This window comes from Barbus barbus, assembly GCF_936440315.1.
Source record: "Barbus barbus genome assembly, chromosome: 11".
Taxonomy (NCBI): Eukaryota; Metazoa; Chordata; class Actinopteri; order Cypriniformes; family Cyprinidae; genus Barbus; species Barbus barbus.
This window is the reverse complement of record NC_136739.1, coordinates 12,501,583-12,519,962: the sequence shown is the minus strand read 5'-3', so window position 1 is coordinate 12,519,962 and position 18,380 is coordinate 12,501,583. Positions and strand designations below refer to the sequence as shown.

At 37.1% G+C, this 18,380-nt stretch overlaps 1 protein-coding gene across 1 annotated transcript in view; it reads left to right on the top strand.

Annotated features, from left to right (window-relative positions):
- crfb4 (cytokine receptor family member b4) overlaps nucleotides 1-17,907 on the top strand; it is a 47,293-nt gene extending 29,386 nt beyond the window's left edge. Inside the window, exons 4-7 of the mRNA XM_079428943.1 lie at nucleotides 12,399-12,553; nucleotides 16,725-16,866; nucleotides 17,018-17,172; nucleotides 17,251-17,907. Of these exons, the coding sequence (XP_079285069.1) occupies nucleotides 12,399-12,553; nucleotides 16,725-16,866; nucleotides 17,018-17,172; nucleotides 17,251-17,433 (635 nt within the window). The 3' untranslated portion in view covers nucleotides 17,434-17,907. The remainder of the gene's footprint in view (nucleotides 1-12,398; nucleotides 12,554-16,724; nucleotides 16,867-17,017; nucleotides 17,173-17,250) is intronic.
- The last annotated feature ends 473 nt before the right edge of the window (nucleotides 17,908-18,380 follow it).

The window sequence follows — 18,380 nt, the reverse complement described above, 5'->3', positions numbered from 1 at the left end:
TTTATTAGTACTTAAGCACATATTAATTCTGTATTCTTCATGATCATATTCTGCATCCCATAATCCTAAACTTAACAACTACAACGACTACCTTACAAGCTATTAATAAGCAGTAAATGAGTTTATTGAGGCAAAAGTCATAGTTAATAGTGAATATGTGTTTATCATTCTAAAGTGTTAAAAATTTATTTAGGATACAAATGATTGGTTATTGTCCAGCAGTGTACTTAATTAGTTATTTTCTTCTGTATGTCACTATTCCCTGTATGTACATGTTTCAAACACTACTTTATTTGCTGTAGACAGGCAGAAGTGAATTCAGAGTTGAGAGTGAATGAAGCAGAAAGTTTCAGTGAAGCTTCAGAGGTAAAGATTATTTACAGCATTGTCTATGATAAGATATTTCTTATACCTTTTAACATAGATTAATCAGACTAATGTATAGTAGAACAGAACAGAATAAAGTATGTGAATGTGCGAGTATCCATTACTGGGTGCCATGTACTGTACATACAACACACACAAAATACAATCTGAAATATGTAAACAATAGTACCCTTATAAGGACATCTTTGTAACTTATACTCAAAAAGGTGCATATTAGTACATTAGAGTACCAATATGTACAACTATGAAACTTTTTGGGGTAAATAAGGTACAAAGATGTGCTTTTAAGGGTACTGTCCCAGTGACAAGCTGTTGTATTTCTTTCTTTTTCTTTTTTCTATCTTTCTTTCCTTCTATTTTATAATCATACATAATAATATAATCATAAAGCATATTAAGCACAAAGGTATGATTAAAAATAAAACCTGTCAATTAGACAAGGGTTAACTGAAAAAAAAACAACAACATAAAAACAGGTATAACACTAGACATTCCGCCCCCCCCCCCCCCCCCCCCCCCCACCCACTTTTGAAATGATGGCTACGCCCCTGGGTTAATGCATCTATGGCCGACCGTGTGTGTGATCTAAAAGTGCGCGCATATGTTCTTTCATAGCGGAGCATGACCTGTCGTTCACAGTCTCACAACCGCTAGTTAATTTAACGCAATCAGTTGTCAAAGACAAGAGTGCACTTTCAAGATTATTAATTATTAAGAGTTTCACAAAACATTGTTTGGTCTTATAAGATAAATAAAAACATGCACTGAAAAGTTATGTTGATGGTTGATTATTTGTCAAGGTATGTATAATTTTTTCATAGATAAAAAAAAAAGTTTTTAAAATACGCAAACTGGCAATATTAAAGCGGTTTAAAACATCTTCCACGCTATTGGTCTCGACTATTTAAATAAAGTGTTGGTTAAAGGAATATGACTTGGCCTGAAAAAAAAATTCAGTCAGAAGATTTTTTTTCACTTTAATCCCTGTTGATACCTATACTGAAATAGCTGACATGCTTCCATTACTCATGTTCCACAGTATCTACCGTATAGCCTACACCGATACAAGCTGCGTCTCGCTCTCTCCTCTCCGACAGCGAGTTCGACCATGCATCTGCCTCCTGTCAATTACAGAGTCTGAATATCCGCACGGGATTGCAGGTATTCCGCATAATTTTAATCATTCCTGCGCATATGTGGCGAGCGCTTTATTGTAACATGAGAACACAGTCATGTAATTGCAGAAAACTGGATGCGAGCTTTCAAATAGGCCTAACTTATACAAATGAACTGCCTGTCCTCTCAGTACGATATTGCTTGTGCGCACTTAGACGGTGTCCGTGCTTTTATAGTAGAAATTATTACTCTTTGCTCCTAGATTAAACTTTGTCAAAAGTTATCATTCAGAATAGATCCACACCCGACCGATGAAAATGCTACTGGAAATTTTATTGACTGTAAGTGAAATGCACCAGAAAGTCTTTCAATATGAAAGATGGAACTTTAATTTCTTTACAATGTAAGTTTATGCTAGAAATGTTTCGGAATGGGATATTTGTATGATTTGTACATATAACTATCCTGTTCTGACTAACTGCATCACCACATTGTACAGACATTACAGGTCAAAGCCATTTATCTAAATAAACAACGTAAATGGCTCTTAAAATTCAGTGTTGTCATATTTCGAATACCTCAACTGAATTGAGGTCATTTGTTTAATAATTTTGTAAATTCAGTTCAGTTTGAAATCAAGCTTCTTTGCTGTAAGCTTTTACAACAAAGTTACCCTATTTTAAAGACACAAATTCACAGAATGAGCAAATGTTTAAGATTGAGATTTTTGTAATGGTGACTGATCAATGTTTATATGTAGGCTATGTAAATAAAATCCTATATTAACATCTGTTCATCATATAAAGCAAACATGTCTTTTTTTTAGAACACTTGGATTAAACCACTTAAAGCTTGAAATAATGCTTGCCTTGAAAAAATGGACGGACAAAACAATTTTAAATATTAAAATATCTATATGGCAGTATACAGTATGTGGTAGTTTTGCCAATGTTATTGAAAATGATTGAAGTATCACAAAATCAAAAATGACCCTACTTTTGTAATGTACTTTTTAGTGCACATTACTAGTCTTGTGGTGAATAATTAAACCATGCAAGCCAATAGACTGGAGGGGGGGGCATTGTCTGCCGTCGTAATATTTAATCAAAAACTGAAAATTCGCTTTCTCACTGGAATGGCGTTCTCACTCTGATTTATTTATTTTTATTTATTTTATTAAAAAGGATCCCCATTAGCTGACGCCAAGACGACAGCTAGTCTTCCTGGGGTCCAGACAATACATACAAAACACAATAGTTACATTCACAATTACTCCCAAATATATCACATATTTATTCACATAAAAGTACAATAAAGAGTAACAATACTGAAAATACCTATTAAAATAATAATATAATAAGGAAAAGCAACATAGCACACGACACAACCTCACTCAACCAATCCAAATGATATTATGATGTTGAGAACAAATACAATTTTAGTCTCTTTTTAAAAGCAGTTTTTCCCTTGATTTCACGAATAACAACTGGAAGATTGTTCCAAAACACAATTGACCTATAAAACACAGTCCTTTTCATAGAGTCCGACTTAGGTAGGGGTAAAGAAATCTGTTGACTATTCGCCCCTCTTGTGTAATGTGAATGCATATTTGAGCAGTAAATTATTTTATCATAAAAAAATTTAGGAGTCTGAGTGTTAATAATTCTATGAAAATATACTAACATATTAGCAGATAGTCTATGCTTGACCATCAGCCACGCAAGACGTTCATGCATCTCTGCAACACTAGTCCTAGAAGAACAACCAAGAACCAGTCTTGCGGCCTTGTTTTGAGCCACCTGTAATTTTTTCAAAAGACTGTTTGATGCAGCAGACCATACAACAGAACAGTAATCCAAATGACATAAAACCAATGTACAAACAACACGACAAAACAACTGTGAATTTAGAAACCGTGCACATTTACGGGTTACTGCAACAGCTCTACCCATTCTAGCAACAACTTTATTGATGTGATCAGACCATGACAATGTGCAATCAAGCCAAAGTCCAAGAAGCTTCACCTTTTTCACTTGTTGTATATTTTGACCATTTACTTGTATATTAATTTTAGGATTATCAGATAATCTATACTTAGACCCAAATATTATACTCGTTGTTTTTGATATATTTAGAACAAGTTTATTTGTTTTAATCCAGTTATACAATTTGCTGATCTCACAAGACAGAACCTGATTAAGCTCAGAACATGTAGGGGCTGCATAATAAAGAGTAGAATCATCGGCAAACATAGTCAATGTAGCCTTACTGAGTGTATATGGCATATCATTTGTAAAAATTGAAAATAACAAAGGTCCAAGGCAGCTTCCTTGGGGGACACCACAATCCAGGGACTTGCTACAAGATAATGCACCATTAAAATAAACTCTTTGCGACCTCTCTGACAAATAGCTCTTAAACCACTTGATTACAGAGGAAGTAAAACCATAACTAATAAGTTTAGAAATCAAAATTTCATGGTCGATCACATCGAAAGCAGCACTGAAGTCCAGTAATAGTGTACCCACTAGCATTGAATTATCAATTGATGTTAGCCAGCTGTCCGACATTTGTGTCATTGCAGTGCAGGTGGAATGACCAGACCTATAAGCATGCTGAAACTTCGTAATCAAATCATTGTTAGAAAAGTAATCTTGCACTTGCTCAAATACAATCCTTTCCAACAATTTACTTAAAATAGGCAAAATGCTAATAGGCCTACTATTTGGACCACAGAATGTTGATTTTGTGTCTTTGGGTAAAGGAATTATCTTGCCCTCCTTCCAAAGCATAGGACACACACCATTAATCAAACATCTGTTGAAAATGTGACAGATTGGTTTAGAAATATGTCCAGCTGATAATTTCAACAGCCTACTATCCAAGTTGTCTGTACCAACAGACCCACTAACAATCAAAGATCTCAGCAACATTTCCACCTGCACAACATTAACCTGATGAAATTCAAAACTACACAGTTTATCTTTCATAATACATTTTTCTATCAACTCATTGGAGTTGGAATCAACAGTAAATTTCATTGTCTCTCTAAGGTTAGAAACCTTTTTAACAAAATAATCATTAAAATAGTTTGCAATCTGTATTGGCTTAGTCAAATAAACTCCATTCAGTTCAACAAAAGAAGTACAAGTAGATTTTTTTCCCCATGATTTCGTTGAATACATTCCACATTCTCTTACTATCTGTACCACTATCGTTGATTCGCTTCTGAAAATATTTTTTCTTTTTCACTCTATTCACCTTGGTCACATGATTCCTTAGAGTACAATAAAAATTTCTGTCCTCAAGGGAGTCAGAAAGAACAGCAACCTTCTTAGCCTCGTCCCTTTGAGCCATTAAGCTCCTTAACTCCGTATCAACCCAAGGAGCACTTTTGGCTTTAACTGTAAATTTCTTTAATGGGGCATGATTGTTAACCACTCTCATAAAACCATCCATAAATAAGTCAAAGGATGCGTCCACATCCTCAATGTCACATACCAAATCCCATTTAATATGATCCAGTTCATTTAAAAAACTCTCCTCATTAAATACCCCATAAGTTCTTTTCATAATAATTTTAGGACAGGCTCTAGGCAGCTTAGTTCTCCTGGAGACAGCAATACAGTTGTGGTCACTAAAGCCAACAGTTACAGAAACTGGTGTTGAGCACATATCAGGATTATTAGTATAAATATGATCAATACATTTTAGGGTTAAAGATCCTGTATTGTTACTAGACATTCTTGTTGGTTGATCCATTAATTGAGATAAGCCACAGGTGTCTGTCATAGATTTCAACCTATTTTTCAAAGGACAATTATCAGATAGCCAATCAATATTTAGATCACCCAGCCAGTATAGCTCTCTGTTTTCCTCAGTCACTTTGTCTAGCATATCACATAAACCATTTACATACTCTATCCTGGCACTAGGTGGCCTATAACAACAGCCTAGAATAATCGGTTTTAAATATGGAAGTTGTACCTGTAACCATAACACTTCAACATCATCAACCATCAAGTCATGTCTCAGTTTAACAGGGAAATGATCACGTATGTAAATGGCCACACCCCCTCCAAACCGGTTTCGATCGTTTCTATAAATTGAAAACCCCCCTATATCAACGTCTGAATTGTCTATGAAATGGTCCAGATGGGTTTCAGAAATCATAAGTATGTCTATTTTGTTTAATTGCAAAAACAAAGACAGGTCGTGAATTTTGTTCCTTAAACTACATATATTAATATGTGCAAGGATTAAACCTTTAGGTAGTTTATTTATACTAGTCATCTTAGTTAAAGATAAATAAGTCCTATATTATAATCTAGTTGAATATCTTGTACCATAAATTTTGTCATCATCAAGTAGGCTCCATACATATAAGTCCTGCACACATGCATATACACAAACATAATTAAAATTGAGCTTTGAAGCTCATTAGGCCGCTGACTGACTTTGTCCAGCCCTTGGGATAATGATCAATTTATCATACTTTAAGCTCGCTTTATCACCTCTTTCTCTGGCAGCTTTCAACTTCGGCCACAGCTCTTTCCTCCTCAGTTGCACAGCTTCAGAGAAATCTTCATTAATGTAGATCCTAGTGCCCTTTAATTTCTTGGCTGAAGAAAGAATCAGCTCTCTGTCTTTAATGCGAAGAAGTTTGACAACAATTTTCCTTGGCCTTCCCCTCTCCTGAAACTGACCAAGTCTCTGGGCCCGCTCAATGTCCATATTTGCTCCATCTAAGCCCAAGTTATTAGAAAGCATATCTCGCACCTTTTTCTCTGATTCACACCAATTCTCTCCTTTCTCGTCAGCAATGCCATCGATTAAAATGTTTGTTCTCCTGCCCTGGTTTTCAATATAATCAAGCTTGTTGAACATTGCATCCAATTCCTGCTTGAAAGCAGTAGTGTTTGTCTCAAATGCTCTTATCTTTGCCTCAGTCTCAATGCATCCCATCTTATCTTCTTCAAACTTTGCTTGGGTAAATTCCAAGCTAGTCTTCAGATCCTGTACATCTCTGATAACACCGTCCAATCTTTTATTAGTTCCATCCATGATCAGCTGAATGAAACATTTGAAGTTATCTTGCTGTTGCAATAACATATCTTTATAGATCTCTCTCTGCTGCTCCATTAACTGGGAGAGTACACTCATTGTAACAACAGCATCTTCCTCACTAGGGGACGTTTTAACATTTTTAGGAGGCATGATGTATCTTACCAGGATGTACCGGAAGTTGAAGAAAGTTGCAAATGTTGATGGTGACAGATCTGTTTGTCAAGGTCCTAGTAGGCCCAAAAGCCCATCAACTTGGGCTACAGCCCAAGCTCAACGAAAAGAGGAAATATTGTTTCCAATGTTGAGACACAGTTAGGATAAAATGAACTTGAGTCAATTAATCACTAGATTTTGAGAATACCAGAAAGGATTCAGTAGATTTCGGTTAGATTCTAAGAGGCCAGGTTCTCAGAGAAAACTCCTGGCAGCCATCTTGAAAAAGAAAATCTCCAATCTCCGTGCTCACAGTGTCTCAGACACTAATATTTTCACTGAGCCTGAATCACTGTCTGACCATCTGGGTTTTCAGTATGAAGATAAAGATTAGGGTTATAATTTTTCAGTATTACATGACATAGCACAGTTTGTTGTTTTCTTGGGGCATCTGGCAGAGCGTTAGGACCCAGAAGCGAAGATATGAATATAATATTGTTTGGTAATTCATTAAATATCGCCGCTAAAAAGTAACTAGTAATTAGTACTCTGAGCAGTTTTTGAGAAGAGTACTTTGTACTTTTACTTGAGTACCATTTTGACACCTGTACTTTTACTTGTAATTGAGTATTATTTCAGCGGTAACACTTTACAATAAGGTTGTATTAATTAATGTTAGTTAATGCATAAGTTAACATGAACTAACAATGAACTATGCCTGTAAATAGCTTTATTTAATAAGCTTTATTTAATTATACTACATACAGTATACAAGTTTATGTAGCAGCTAACACACACAATGGATAAACAATACTAACTCCCCATTTGCCACTGATTTTGGCTATTGGTAAACTTGGAATTCATGAAACATCAACGGATAATGTTTCTCATGTTCGTATACTGTTTATTAACATGACTTACCATTAACAAAGTATTTACTAAGGGAATTTGTGAACCTTGTTGTAAAGTGTACACTAGTCCAACATTAACTAACATTGGCTGTTTATTAACATGATTTAGGCATAACACTAACAAATAATAAACAAACAAACAAACAAAAAATGTATTTAACAGTTTGGTTCCCATGTGACAGTACACCACTAACAGATCACGACTGTAAAAGCGGGAAATCTTGCACTGACAAACGTGACCTTAGAGTAAACAAATGGCGGACGACGTGCAGAAGAAATGGCAAAAATAATATTTGGATCTCTTTTATTTACCGAAAGTTTGTGGGGTTAAACAAGAAAAAATGTTATGATTGAGTCGTGGAGACTGTGAACGTGAAGTTTATATGTTACAGCGTCAGCGCGAGCTGGAGGTCAGTCATGTTTCCGTCTTCCGTCAGCTCGTTTTCTGATTGGAAATAGTTTAGTTCCACGTGACTATCTACAGAGCGCGCGCACGTTTTTTCTTGCGGGGTTCAGCGGCAAAAGACTGGGCCTACTAAAACACCACCTGATAGAGTGGATTTACTGGCTTGGAAAGCGAGATAGAAATGGTCTTCTTGGAAGACTTTTCAATGACATTCATCGAAAATAGCGGCTTTAAAACGCAAAGGTGATTACCTACTATTTGTCCAGCTTAACCTGACCATGCTTGCTCACTTCCAGTTAACGTTAGAAGAAACACCTCCTTTTTCTTTTTTTCTTTTTCTTGTTTATTTAATGAATTGATTATACTGTATAATATAAATGTATATAATGTATACCACAATTGTGTAATAATATAATATGTAATAAAGTTTCTGAAAATCTAACTGATGCATGAATGGATTTCACTCATTTAAGGTCCAATTGAATCTGGAGGTGTACCTGCTTGCTTGCATTGCCTGTGTTACGGGTTTTCCTTTGTGTCTCATTGCAGACAGGGGGTTCCCCAACGTGTCTGATTGGTTGAGAGTTCAGTAGTCTTTGAAGTGAGGTCTTGGGCGTTGGCTGAGGACGCGGAGTTGGAGTCTAGTCGAAGCTTGAAGCGAGTGCAGTCGGAGCTGGACTTTGCAGCAAACTTACACTAGAACACGAAACTCCACGGAAAGAAAAGAAACTAAAGTAAAAGAATAAAATAAAAGGATGTAACGAGACTAAGTTGTTTTCCTTCTCATTATGGCACGTGGGCCAGAGCACGCTCAAAGAGCAGCACGCGGTGAGAGGGGCGAGAGTAAGAGAGTAAGAGAGAGGGAGGAGAAATCGGACAAGAGTTTTAAACTCAGCTTTCAGACCGTCCCATCTGGATGTCTTGACCAATTAGATAGGCTATTATCTTAGCTAGGGGTGTTCTTTACATCATAAATCAGCTTGTTTATCAGTCACATGGTCCAAATTTTACAGGCTCTGGCAAAGTACACCTTTTTGAACATGATTTCATAATAACAAGACTGATGCATTTGACACAGAATTGATTGGAAGAAACACTTAAAGCATGAATTTTCAAGCTCATACATACTAAATATGCAATATTTCCCTTTAAGGCTCGAGCTATTCAATACTTATTGAAAAGACATACATATTATTTGATTAAAACATGATATGTGGTTTACAACATAATATGAGGTTCTGCATAAAAATGTCCTTTTAGGATGATTTTATGTGCATATGAAAAAGAAAGTCTTTGTGTAGTTCTAAGGAGAATGATGACATGTTCTTTAGACAAACGAATTTTGGTTTGGTCTGTCTTCTATGTGTGGACATTTTGAGAGAGTGTGTAGTTCGTGATTTTCTATCACAGGTTTAGATGTGACCATCAATCTTGATTACTTGCAACAATTTTGACAGTCTCCTTCTTGAATTGGAATTATCAATAAGTGTTCGTTTGTCTCAGTGTTGCAAGCTGTTTGGTGAAAGAGGCTCGCTGGTTAGGAGGCAGGAATCCGATTTATGGCGTTGTCCTGTTACAGCTTTGAGGCTTCTCTGCATTCCAGCTCCTCAGGTTTCAATGTTCTGATGCATCTTAAAATTGTCTGATTCAGTCTCTGATATCCTACACCATTGTGTGTGTTAGCTGCTACATAAACTTGTGTATATACTGTATGTAGTATAATTAAATAAAGCTTATTAATTAAAGCTATTTACAGGCATAGTTCATTGTTAGTTCATGTTAACTAATGCATGTACTAACATATTAGTACAGGGCTCCAGACAAAAAAATCGAGTAAGGAGCCATTGGCTCCTATAAAAGAAAAACTTAGGCGCCAAATTATTTTTTTAGGTGCCACAGAACAAAAGTGGTTTATTTTATTATTATCATTTTATTTTCCCCGCCCTATTTTAACATTTCAATCATTTTGTCATGTGTTTGTCTTATCTTTTCTAGGCTTTATCAGCATTTTAATCCATCTTGTAGATGATCAGGTCGACCGGGGGACTAAGGTTCACTTAAAGTGTGAATTAAATGTCTTTTACAACTTGAAATATACAGTCACAAAGAATTGTTCGTTACACAGAATCTGTACCAATATCATGGACCATAAGCATCACTTGGCAACTGAGTGCAGTGCATCCTATAAATGTTGTCACGTCTTTCACACATTCAGTCTGTTTTTCTTCATTAGTAAAATGCAATTTTATAGGAGGAGTTGAATCATGTAACAGAATAAGTAAAAATATTAATATGCAACAGCGCATGAATATAGCAAAACGCTCGTCTTTATAGTTATTTTTCTAGCTGACTGATGAGTTTATGGACACTGTGTGGTTATTCTGAGGTAAATGTATTACAATGCAATGTTTACAAGCTTTATACATTTCCTCAGTTTGAAACACTGAATGAGCTTTTACATAAAACATTTCAGTAAGCTGTACTATAGGCTTTCTTGTTGCCTACCATTTGATCATGTTCATTTCATACTATAGTAGTAAATCGAAATATATAATGGGTTCACTTGCTGCTTTAACTGAGGTGCTAAAGAGATCGCGCCTGAGCATTAAGTGCGATACTCTCCGCTCGCGCGATCCGGACGCATACACGGACCGTGTGGACGCGGGGTACTGGTGTTTATATTACCGAAAGTGTGCGCTTGTGGTCCGCATTAAAGAGCACCCAAACCGCATCATTTGAATTTCGTAGCATTTTAAACCTGATACTTTGTTTATTAAAAAGTAAGACAGCACAAAGCTTTTTGCGATTACTGGATGGCAAGTGCGCTTCAAATAACAGGAAGTCCATGCATTAACAGAACACAGCATATAGACTAAGATCTCGATAAGAAGAAGCCATATTAGTAATGTGTGAGAGCGTTTTATAGGCTATATGGCATGTTATAGTCAGATATGACAGCGCAATGCAACAAGCATCACCGCGGATGAGTAGCAGAGTATTTCTAGTAAGTCGCAGACGCTCAACACACAATCTTCTTCATTAAAAGTTGCGAGACTAGCCTATCTTTCCAGTGCGGATGCCGCGCGCTCTCTTGTTGCGGTCTGTGATATTGAAATTAGCTGATAATTAATAAAATTATCCATTGCTTTCATTGACGTGAACTCCGTTATATTTGCATATGAAGCGGGAATTGAAGAACGGATTTATATCCGTTTTGCGAAGACACATTTATGTGGCCAAGTGTAAATGGGGAAACTTTTTAACAAATCATATAGATATCCGATCAGAGAAAATGTATGAAGTGACCAGGTGTAAACAGGCCCTTTCAGGTCTCTCTCACTGCGTTCAGCAGACTGTGTGCGGCAGAGACGAGGACTGTTTGAAACTCTTTTCCAGTAAAACTTTGATGCGCATCGTCTTATGTTTAATACGTGAACATAACAAAACATGTGAGCGCAAAACAATCGGGAAAAAAGTCCTTTCATGCAAATTATATATAGTCGCCAGTGGCGACCTCAGCAAAAACTTCACTCGCAAATTAATATTTTTGGTCGCAAATGCGACCATTTTAGTCGCAGTTTGGAGCCCTGTAGTATATGAATAAGTTAACATGAGCAAAGATTAAGTAATCCTGAACAGTGGAGTTGTTCATTGTTAATTCATGTTAACTAACGTTAATTAATACAACCTTATTGTAAAGTGTTACCAGTAATGTAACGGTACTTGTACTCAAGTACAAATTTTCAGTACTCTTTCCACCTCTGTTCGGTAGTGACAATTTTAGATACTTTTAAAGCTAGCTCAAATATGCTAATCAGCATATGGTTAGCTAGCACAGTTCTGAACAGTGGTACACACAAAAACTAAATATGAAAATCATTGGGGATCAAAAATGGTTACCTACATTCTTTGTAACAGGTTTGGAACAACTTGATGGTGAATAAATGATGACAGTTTTCTTTTTTCTTCTTCCTTTTTAGGGTGAATTAAGTAGCTTTAGCTAGAGCTCGCAAAATCGCTAGCCCAACGTCCCGGGACTGTTGTGCATTTCATTCGGCCTTCCAAAATGTGTCTCTGCCCTTTCCGATGGGCTGTTTTAAAATACAGGGTTCCCGTGGGTACAAAAAAAAATTCTTTAAAAGTCTTCAATTTAGGTGCATCAAATACAAGGTCATAGAAAGTCTTAAATACCTTAAATGGTATAATAAAGTGAAGTGATAAAATGACGTGACGTGTAGGGTCTGAATACTTCCTAAATGCACTGAATATCAAACAACATTGCATTTTATTAATAATCATAGTTAGCATTTTGTGTCTCATTCGGTTTTATTATGTGTTTATGTGTTTTGTGTCTGCAGCTGAGATTAGCGCTCCTCATGTAGAACTGAGAAGCAGAAAAGGACAAACAGAAGTTGATATCACTGATCCTCCTATGAAAAAAAAGAATTTGAGGAATGTCTTTGGAAATATTTCCTACCTCATTCGTTTCTGGAAAAATGGAGAAGCAAAAAAGGTAATGAATGCATTGACGTCTTGAAGTTTTTGGGCCTTGAAGCAAAATCACCCTTTGGGGCCCCACAACACACCATTCAGCCTGCACTCTACTGCAAAAAAAACGACTCACTCCCCCCCTCCATAATATTGTTAATTTAATTTAGTGTTCAACATTTATCAGAGTTTGTTCCTGTATATATTTGCATTTGGCATAAACTTGACACTCACCACATTTACTGTTCAGTTTAAAACAGAATTTCAAATATGTATGGTGAAAATATCAGTTTCTATAAATTAAGAGCGAATCTTACTTCACATGCAATAACTTCTGTCTGTGGACTTTTGCCATATAGTCTACATGTGGGTCTATGCATGTTAAATTTAACGCAAAGTCTTACCAGTCACGTCACTTCACAGTGGTAAATAACAAAGTTCTATGGATTAAACGCATCTGAAAAATACCGGAGGACACAGAGTGAGCTGCTGCAAGAAATAATTTACATTGTATGGTTAGAGATTACAACTTTAAAGGGCCACTGTAATATGGAACAAATGGAACATTGTAATTTAAATGTTTTGAATTGTATGGCATGTTACAGGTTAAAGCCTGTGCGGAGCAGCTAGCTGAGGTCTTCACAGACATTTTCAATCGGTCTCTGGCCCAAACATCTGTCCCCACTATCTTCAAAACCTCCACCATCGTACCAGTACCGAAACACTCCACTGCCTCGGTCCCTAACGACTTCTGTCCTATTGCACTCACCCCCATCCTTGCCAAGTGTTTTGAGAAACTGGTTGCATCCCACTTAAAATCCTGTCTCCCTGCTACACTAGACCCATTCCAATTTGCCTATCGCCACAATAGGTCAACCGAGGACGCCATCTCAACAGCACTTCACTCTGCCCTCACCCACCTGGACAGTCAAAACACACATGTGAGAATGCTGTTCATAGATTTCAGTTCTGCATTTAATACTGTAATCCCCTCCAAGCTGATCTCCAAGCTCAGCCAGCTTGGAATCAGCACACCCATCTGCAATTGGATTCTAGATTTTCTGACTAACAGATCTCAGTCCGTTAAGTTAGATAACCTCTCCTCCTCCATCACCCTGAACGTACCACAGGGCGTGCCACAGGGCTGCGTACTGAGCCCTCTCCTGTACTTCCTCTTCACCCATGACTGTGTTCCTGTTTATGTTTTCCTCCAACACCATAATCAAATTTGCAGATGACACCACGGTGGTAGGTCTGATCAAGGATGACGATGAGTCAGCCTACAGGGATGAGGTGCAGCACCTGGCTGAGTGGTGTGCCACCAACAATCTAGAACTAAACACCCAGAAGACAAAGGAGATCATTGTGGACTTCAGGCGGACTAGGAGTCATGCACATACACCCATCTACATCAATGGAGCTGTAGTGGAGCGTGTGTCGAGTTTCAAGTTCCTTGGCATCCACATCTCTGATGACCTCACCTGGTCCCATAACACCTCCACTCTGGTCAAAAAGGCACAGCAGCGCCTTTACTTCTTAAGGAGCCTTAAGAAAGTTCACCTGAATCCCAGGATCCTTGTGGAATTCTACCGCTGTACCATTGAGAGCATATACTCACGAACTGCATCTCAGTATGGTACAGCAATTGCTCCGCATCTGACCGCAAAGCACTCCAGAGGGTGGTGAAAACTGCTCAACGGATCACCGGCACCCAGTTAACTTCCATTGAGAACATTTATCATAAGCGCTGTCTGGGCAGGGCAAGAAACATCATCAAGGATGCCTCTCACCCTAACCATGGACTTTTCACCCTCCTTCCATCCGGCAGGCGTTACAGGTGCCTACGCTCTCGCACTAGTAGGCTCAGGAAGAGCTTCTTCCCCGAGGCTGTGACACTTCTGAATGCCACACCACCAATCTAACCTGCACCTGCTTATTACTGCACTGGTCACAGTACTTTACACACATGCATTTGCACTACTCATATTTTGCACAGACTGCACATTGTTAAAGTTATTACACTATAAACTGTCTAAAGTTATTACTGTACAAAGCACAGTAAATAATTTCTATAAAATAGTGCATTACTGTTATTTTGCATAGAATACATTGTTCTATCAATACTTTGCACACTCATCCAGCTGTATTTATTACCACTGTTCTCACGTTTCTGCTGTTCATAATGTGTACATATAATCCTACATTGCTCTGTTCATAATGTACATACAATCCCTACATTGCATTCCTATTTATATTCTGTATATACTCTGCTCAATACTGTATAAAGCAAAATATACTCTGCTCAATATTGTATATAGCAATTCCACTGTACACTCTGTAAATCATATCTTCACTTACTATGCATTTATATGTATATAAAACACTATATTCTTGCACTTCTGGATAGATGCTAACTGCATTTCATTAGCTCTGTACGTGTACTCTGCATAATGACAAAGTTGAATCTAATATAATGTTCTAGGAAATATTATCATCTGTCATATAATTAGCTCTTGAGGAAGTGCTAAATGAAAAAGAGCAGTACTAAAAGGAAAAAAATGTGATCTCTAAACAAGATTAAGTCAAGTCAAGTCTGCTTTATTGTCAATTCTTCCACATGTACGGCGCATACATACAGAGAATTGAATTTGCGTTACTCTCAGACCCTTGGTGCATACAGTAAACATTAAACACGTTCAAATACAGATAATACAGTTTAAACATATGTACATACAACTATACAGGTATACAAATGAGGACATTGTAGAAAAATAAAGAAATAGATAAAGTGGCATAAGGCACATGGTAGAATAGATAGAGTGCAAACCAGTTAAATAAAAACAAAACTGTGCAGATATATTTGTAGTGCAAAAAGAGCTTATCAATCTGAGGACATTGTAGAAAAATAAAAAAAGAGATAAAGTGGCAGAATAGATAGTGCAAACCAGTTAAATAAAACAAAACTGTGCAGATGTATGTGTAGTGCAAGAAGAGCTTGTCAGTATGGAGAACAGTCCTTATATCAGACTATCCGAAGAGGATAAGAAAAATAAAAAGATCACCATTCCTAAAGATTACACCCTACTGCTCTTTATGTGTCTTGTTTTGTAACAGTTGGGTATGAGTCCCACAACTGTCCTCACACTTAGTTTTGGAAAAGATACAAATACGCAGAAAATGCTGGAAAACAGTGGGCCTTTTAAAAGTGCTCAGGACAATCAAGGCTCTCATACAGTATAACAACTTTCCCAAAAAAAAAATAATAAGTGGATCATGCAGGTAACAACACAGTGTTAAAGGGATAGTTCACCCAAAAATGAAAATTCAGTCATTAATTACTCACCCTCATGTCATTCCAAACCCATAAAGGCCAAAGTATACTTCGGCGTAATTTTCATCATCAAGAGGGCTCGCGGACAGTGCGTGTACAACAGCGCATGCACGAGGTGAATGTTGAGACCGAGCGCGTCAAGTAGGAAGTTGTTCCGCCATTGAGTATACTTTGAATGCTGTGCGGACGCGGCTATGCACGAGACAGAACGGAACACGGAAAGTGAAGTATACCTGGGCCTTAAGACCTTTGTTCATCGTTTACCGACATACTTCCTACATTTTTTGTTCTGGGAACATTTCAGTTAAAAAATAACTTAATTTATGTTCCATGTGACATGAGTAGTTCAACCATAATTTTACGAAGCTTATAAAAAACCTTTGTGCCCAAAGAGGACAAATATATATATTTTTTTATTCAACAATTCTTCTCCTCCGCAGGACAGCCAGTCAGCCAGTCAATTCATAAAGTAATCAGCTGTCATGTTGGGGTAATGAATTCAGTGTATTGAAGCCTCTCCTGCAGTGACATCCAATGCACACACTTGCCTCCTGTCTGTGGTGCCCAGCTATGACTCTAAAGGCTGTTTAAAATCCTGCCATGCCACAATAGTGCCACTTAAATAGTTTTTCCATTAAATCACATGGTAACACTTTGGTAACACTAACACTTGACTTGTTCTTGGTGATGTGATGCTTGCTTGCAACTGCTCGGCCATGGAAACCCATTCTGTGATGCTCCTACTGCAGTTTCCAATCTGAACACACATCTCCCTTCAAAAGCAAACAAGACATTTATTTTGGTTATGTCTGTTATATCATCAGGACATTTCCTACCTTAATGTCTTTTTTTTTATTCTCAACAGGAAGAACTAATAAGACAGCAGAACAGAGTTATGTTACCAGGACTGGAGCCTCTTGTAAACTACTGTGTTGAAGTAGAGATTTTGTATTTGAACAATACAAGTCATACCAGCAATATCACCTGTTTAACCAACACCCCCAGCAGTAAGCAAAGTAGTTTGTATTTGTATCGTAGATGCTGCATGTTTATATATTTATGTTTGTGGTGTCGTGCACATTTACTGAATGTTTTGTTGTGATGATATAACCTTTAATCTCAACATCCTGTATTGTTCCGTTTTATCTGTCTGCTCAGATGAAGTAGAGCCCTGGCTTATAGCAGTTGTGCTCCTGGTCAGTTTTTTGGTGGTGTTAGTCGCTGTTGTCCTGATCTTTCTGGCTGTGTGGTTTGGCTACAGAGGATGCAAAATTATTTTCCCTGATGCTGACCTGCCAGAGGACATAAAAAAGGTAATGAAAGAATAAGAGAGGCAAAGAATAATGAACTGTTTTCTGTTACTGACTTTCTTACTGGCTGTTCTCTTAAAGTTTTTGTCACAACCCTCCCAGTCTTCAATACTTCCGGCCATGCTGGTGAAGGAGCACTTTTGTGAGCTGGAGATATTGCACAAGGAGCCAAACAGTTCTCTGGACAGTCAGCAGATAGAAGGACCAATCAGGATTCAGACACATAAGAATGAGTGTTGTATAGGAGCCGATTTAGAACAGTGAGGAGAAATCTGAAATGATAATCACAACAGAACAGAAGCCCTTGCTTGCTGAAATGAGACTGTGGTAATACTGTATCATAATCAGTGATTATTGATCATTTATTTTGCCAACTGAAAACAGCAAAAAAAAAAAAAAAAGGACCATCTATAAAAGTTAAACATGTCAGCTAGGGCTGGGCTGACAATGTTTTTGTTTATATTTATGCAATCTTCATTTTAATGAATCGATATTGATTCTTAAATCCCAAGAATCTATTTTTTAATCTATGCTGTTTTTCAGTCGATGTATGAACAAAACAATACACTAAACATTAGCTTTGTTACAAAGTCCCAGCTTTCAAATTCTGTCAATTGTATAACAAAATTAAAACAATTAACCCTCTGGTTGTGTTCGGACACTTGTGGTGTTCCCGGTCAAAAATGACCAGACTCCAAACAATTGCTTATAAATCTTTCATTATGCTATATTATCACCAAATATTGGATTCAATCTTTTTGTCAACTTGTTTTCTTTCATTTAGGACTGGTTTTGTGTTTCTATTTGCATCTGATTAATCGTAAGCCTTTTATCTGAGAGTAGGTACCTCGTTTTTTGAGTGAAAAAAACATAATTTTTATGAATTTTCACAATATGAGATGAAAAAATTATGAAAATTTGCACTGATTCTCACACTAGTGTGCTTTAATGTTTAATCAGGAAGTTTGCTTTTAAGTGCTTTTATTTTGTACAAAATTGCAAAAAGTCACACAAAATGGCCGGCCATTGAAAGTGAATGGGGAAGAATGAAAGTAAGAGAAACAACTAGTGTTCAGGAGCATGTTGTGCTTGCAAACATAAAGGCCTTGGACCAGCCTTGGACCATGCATGTATACTCACGCTATCTCACACACACACACCTATGCATACAAACTATTGTGAGTATTACACCTATTTCATCCTACCCTGAA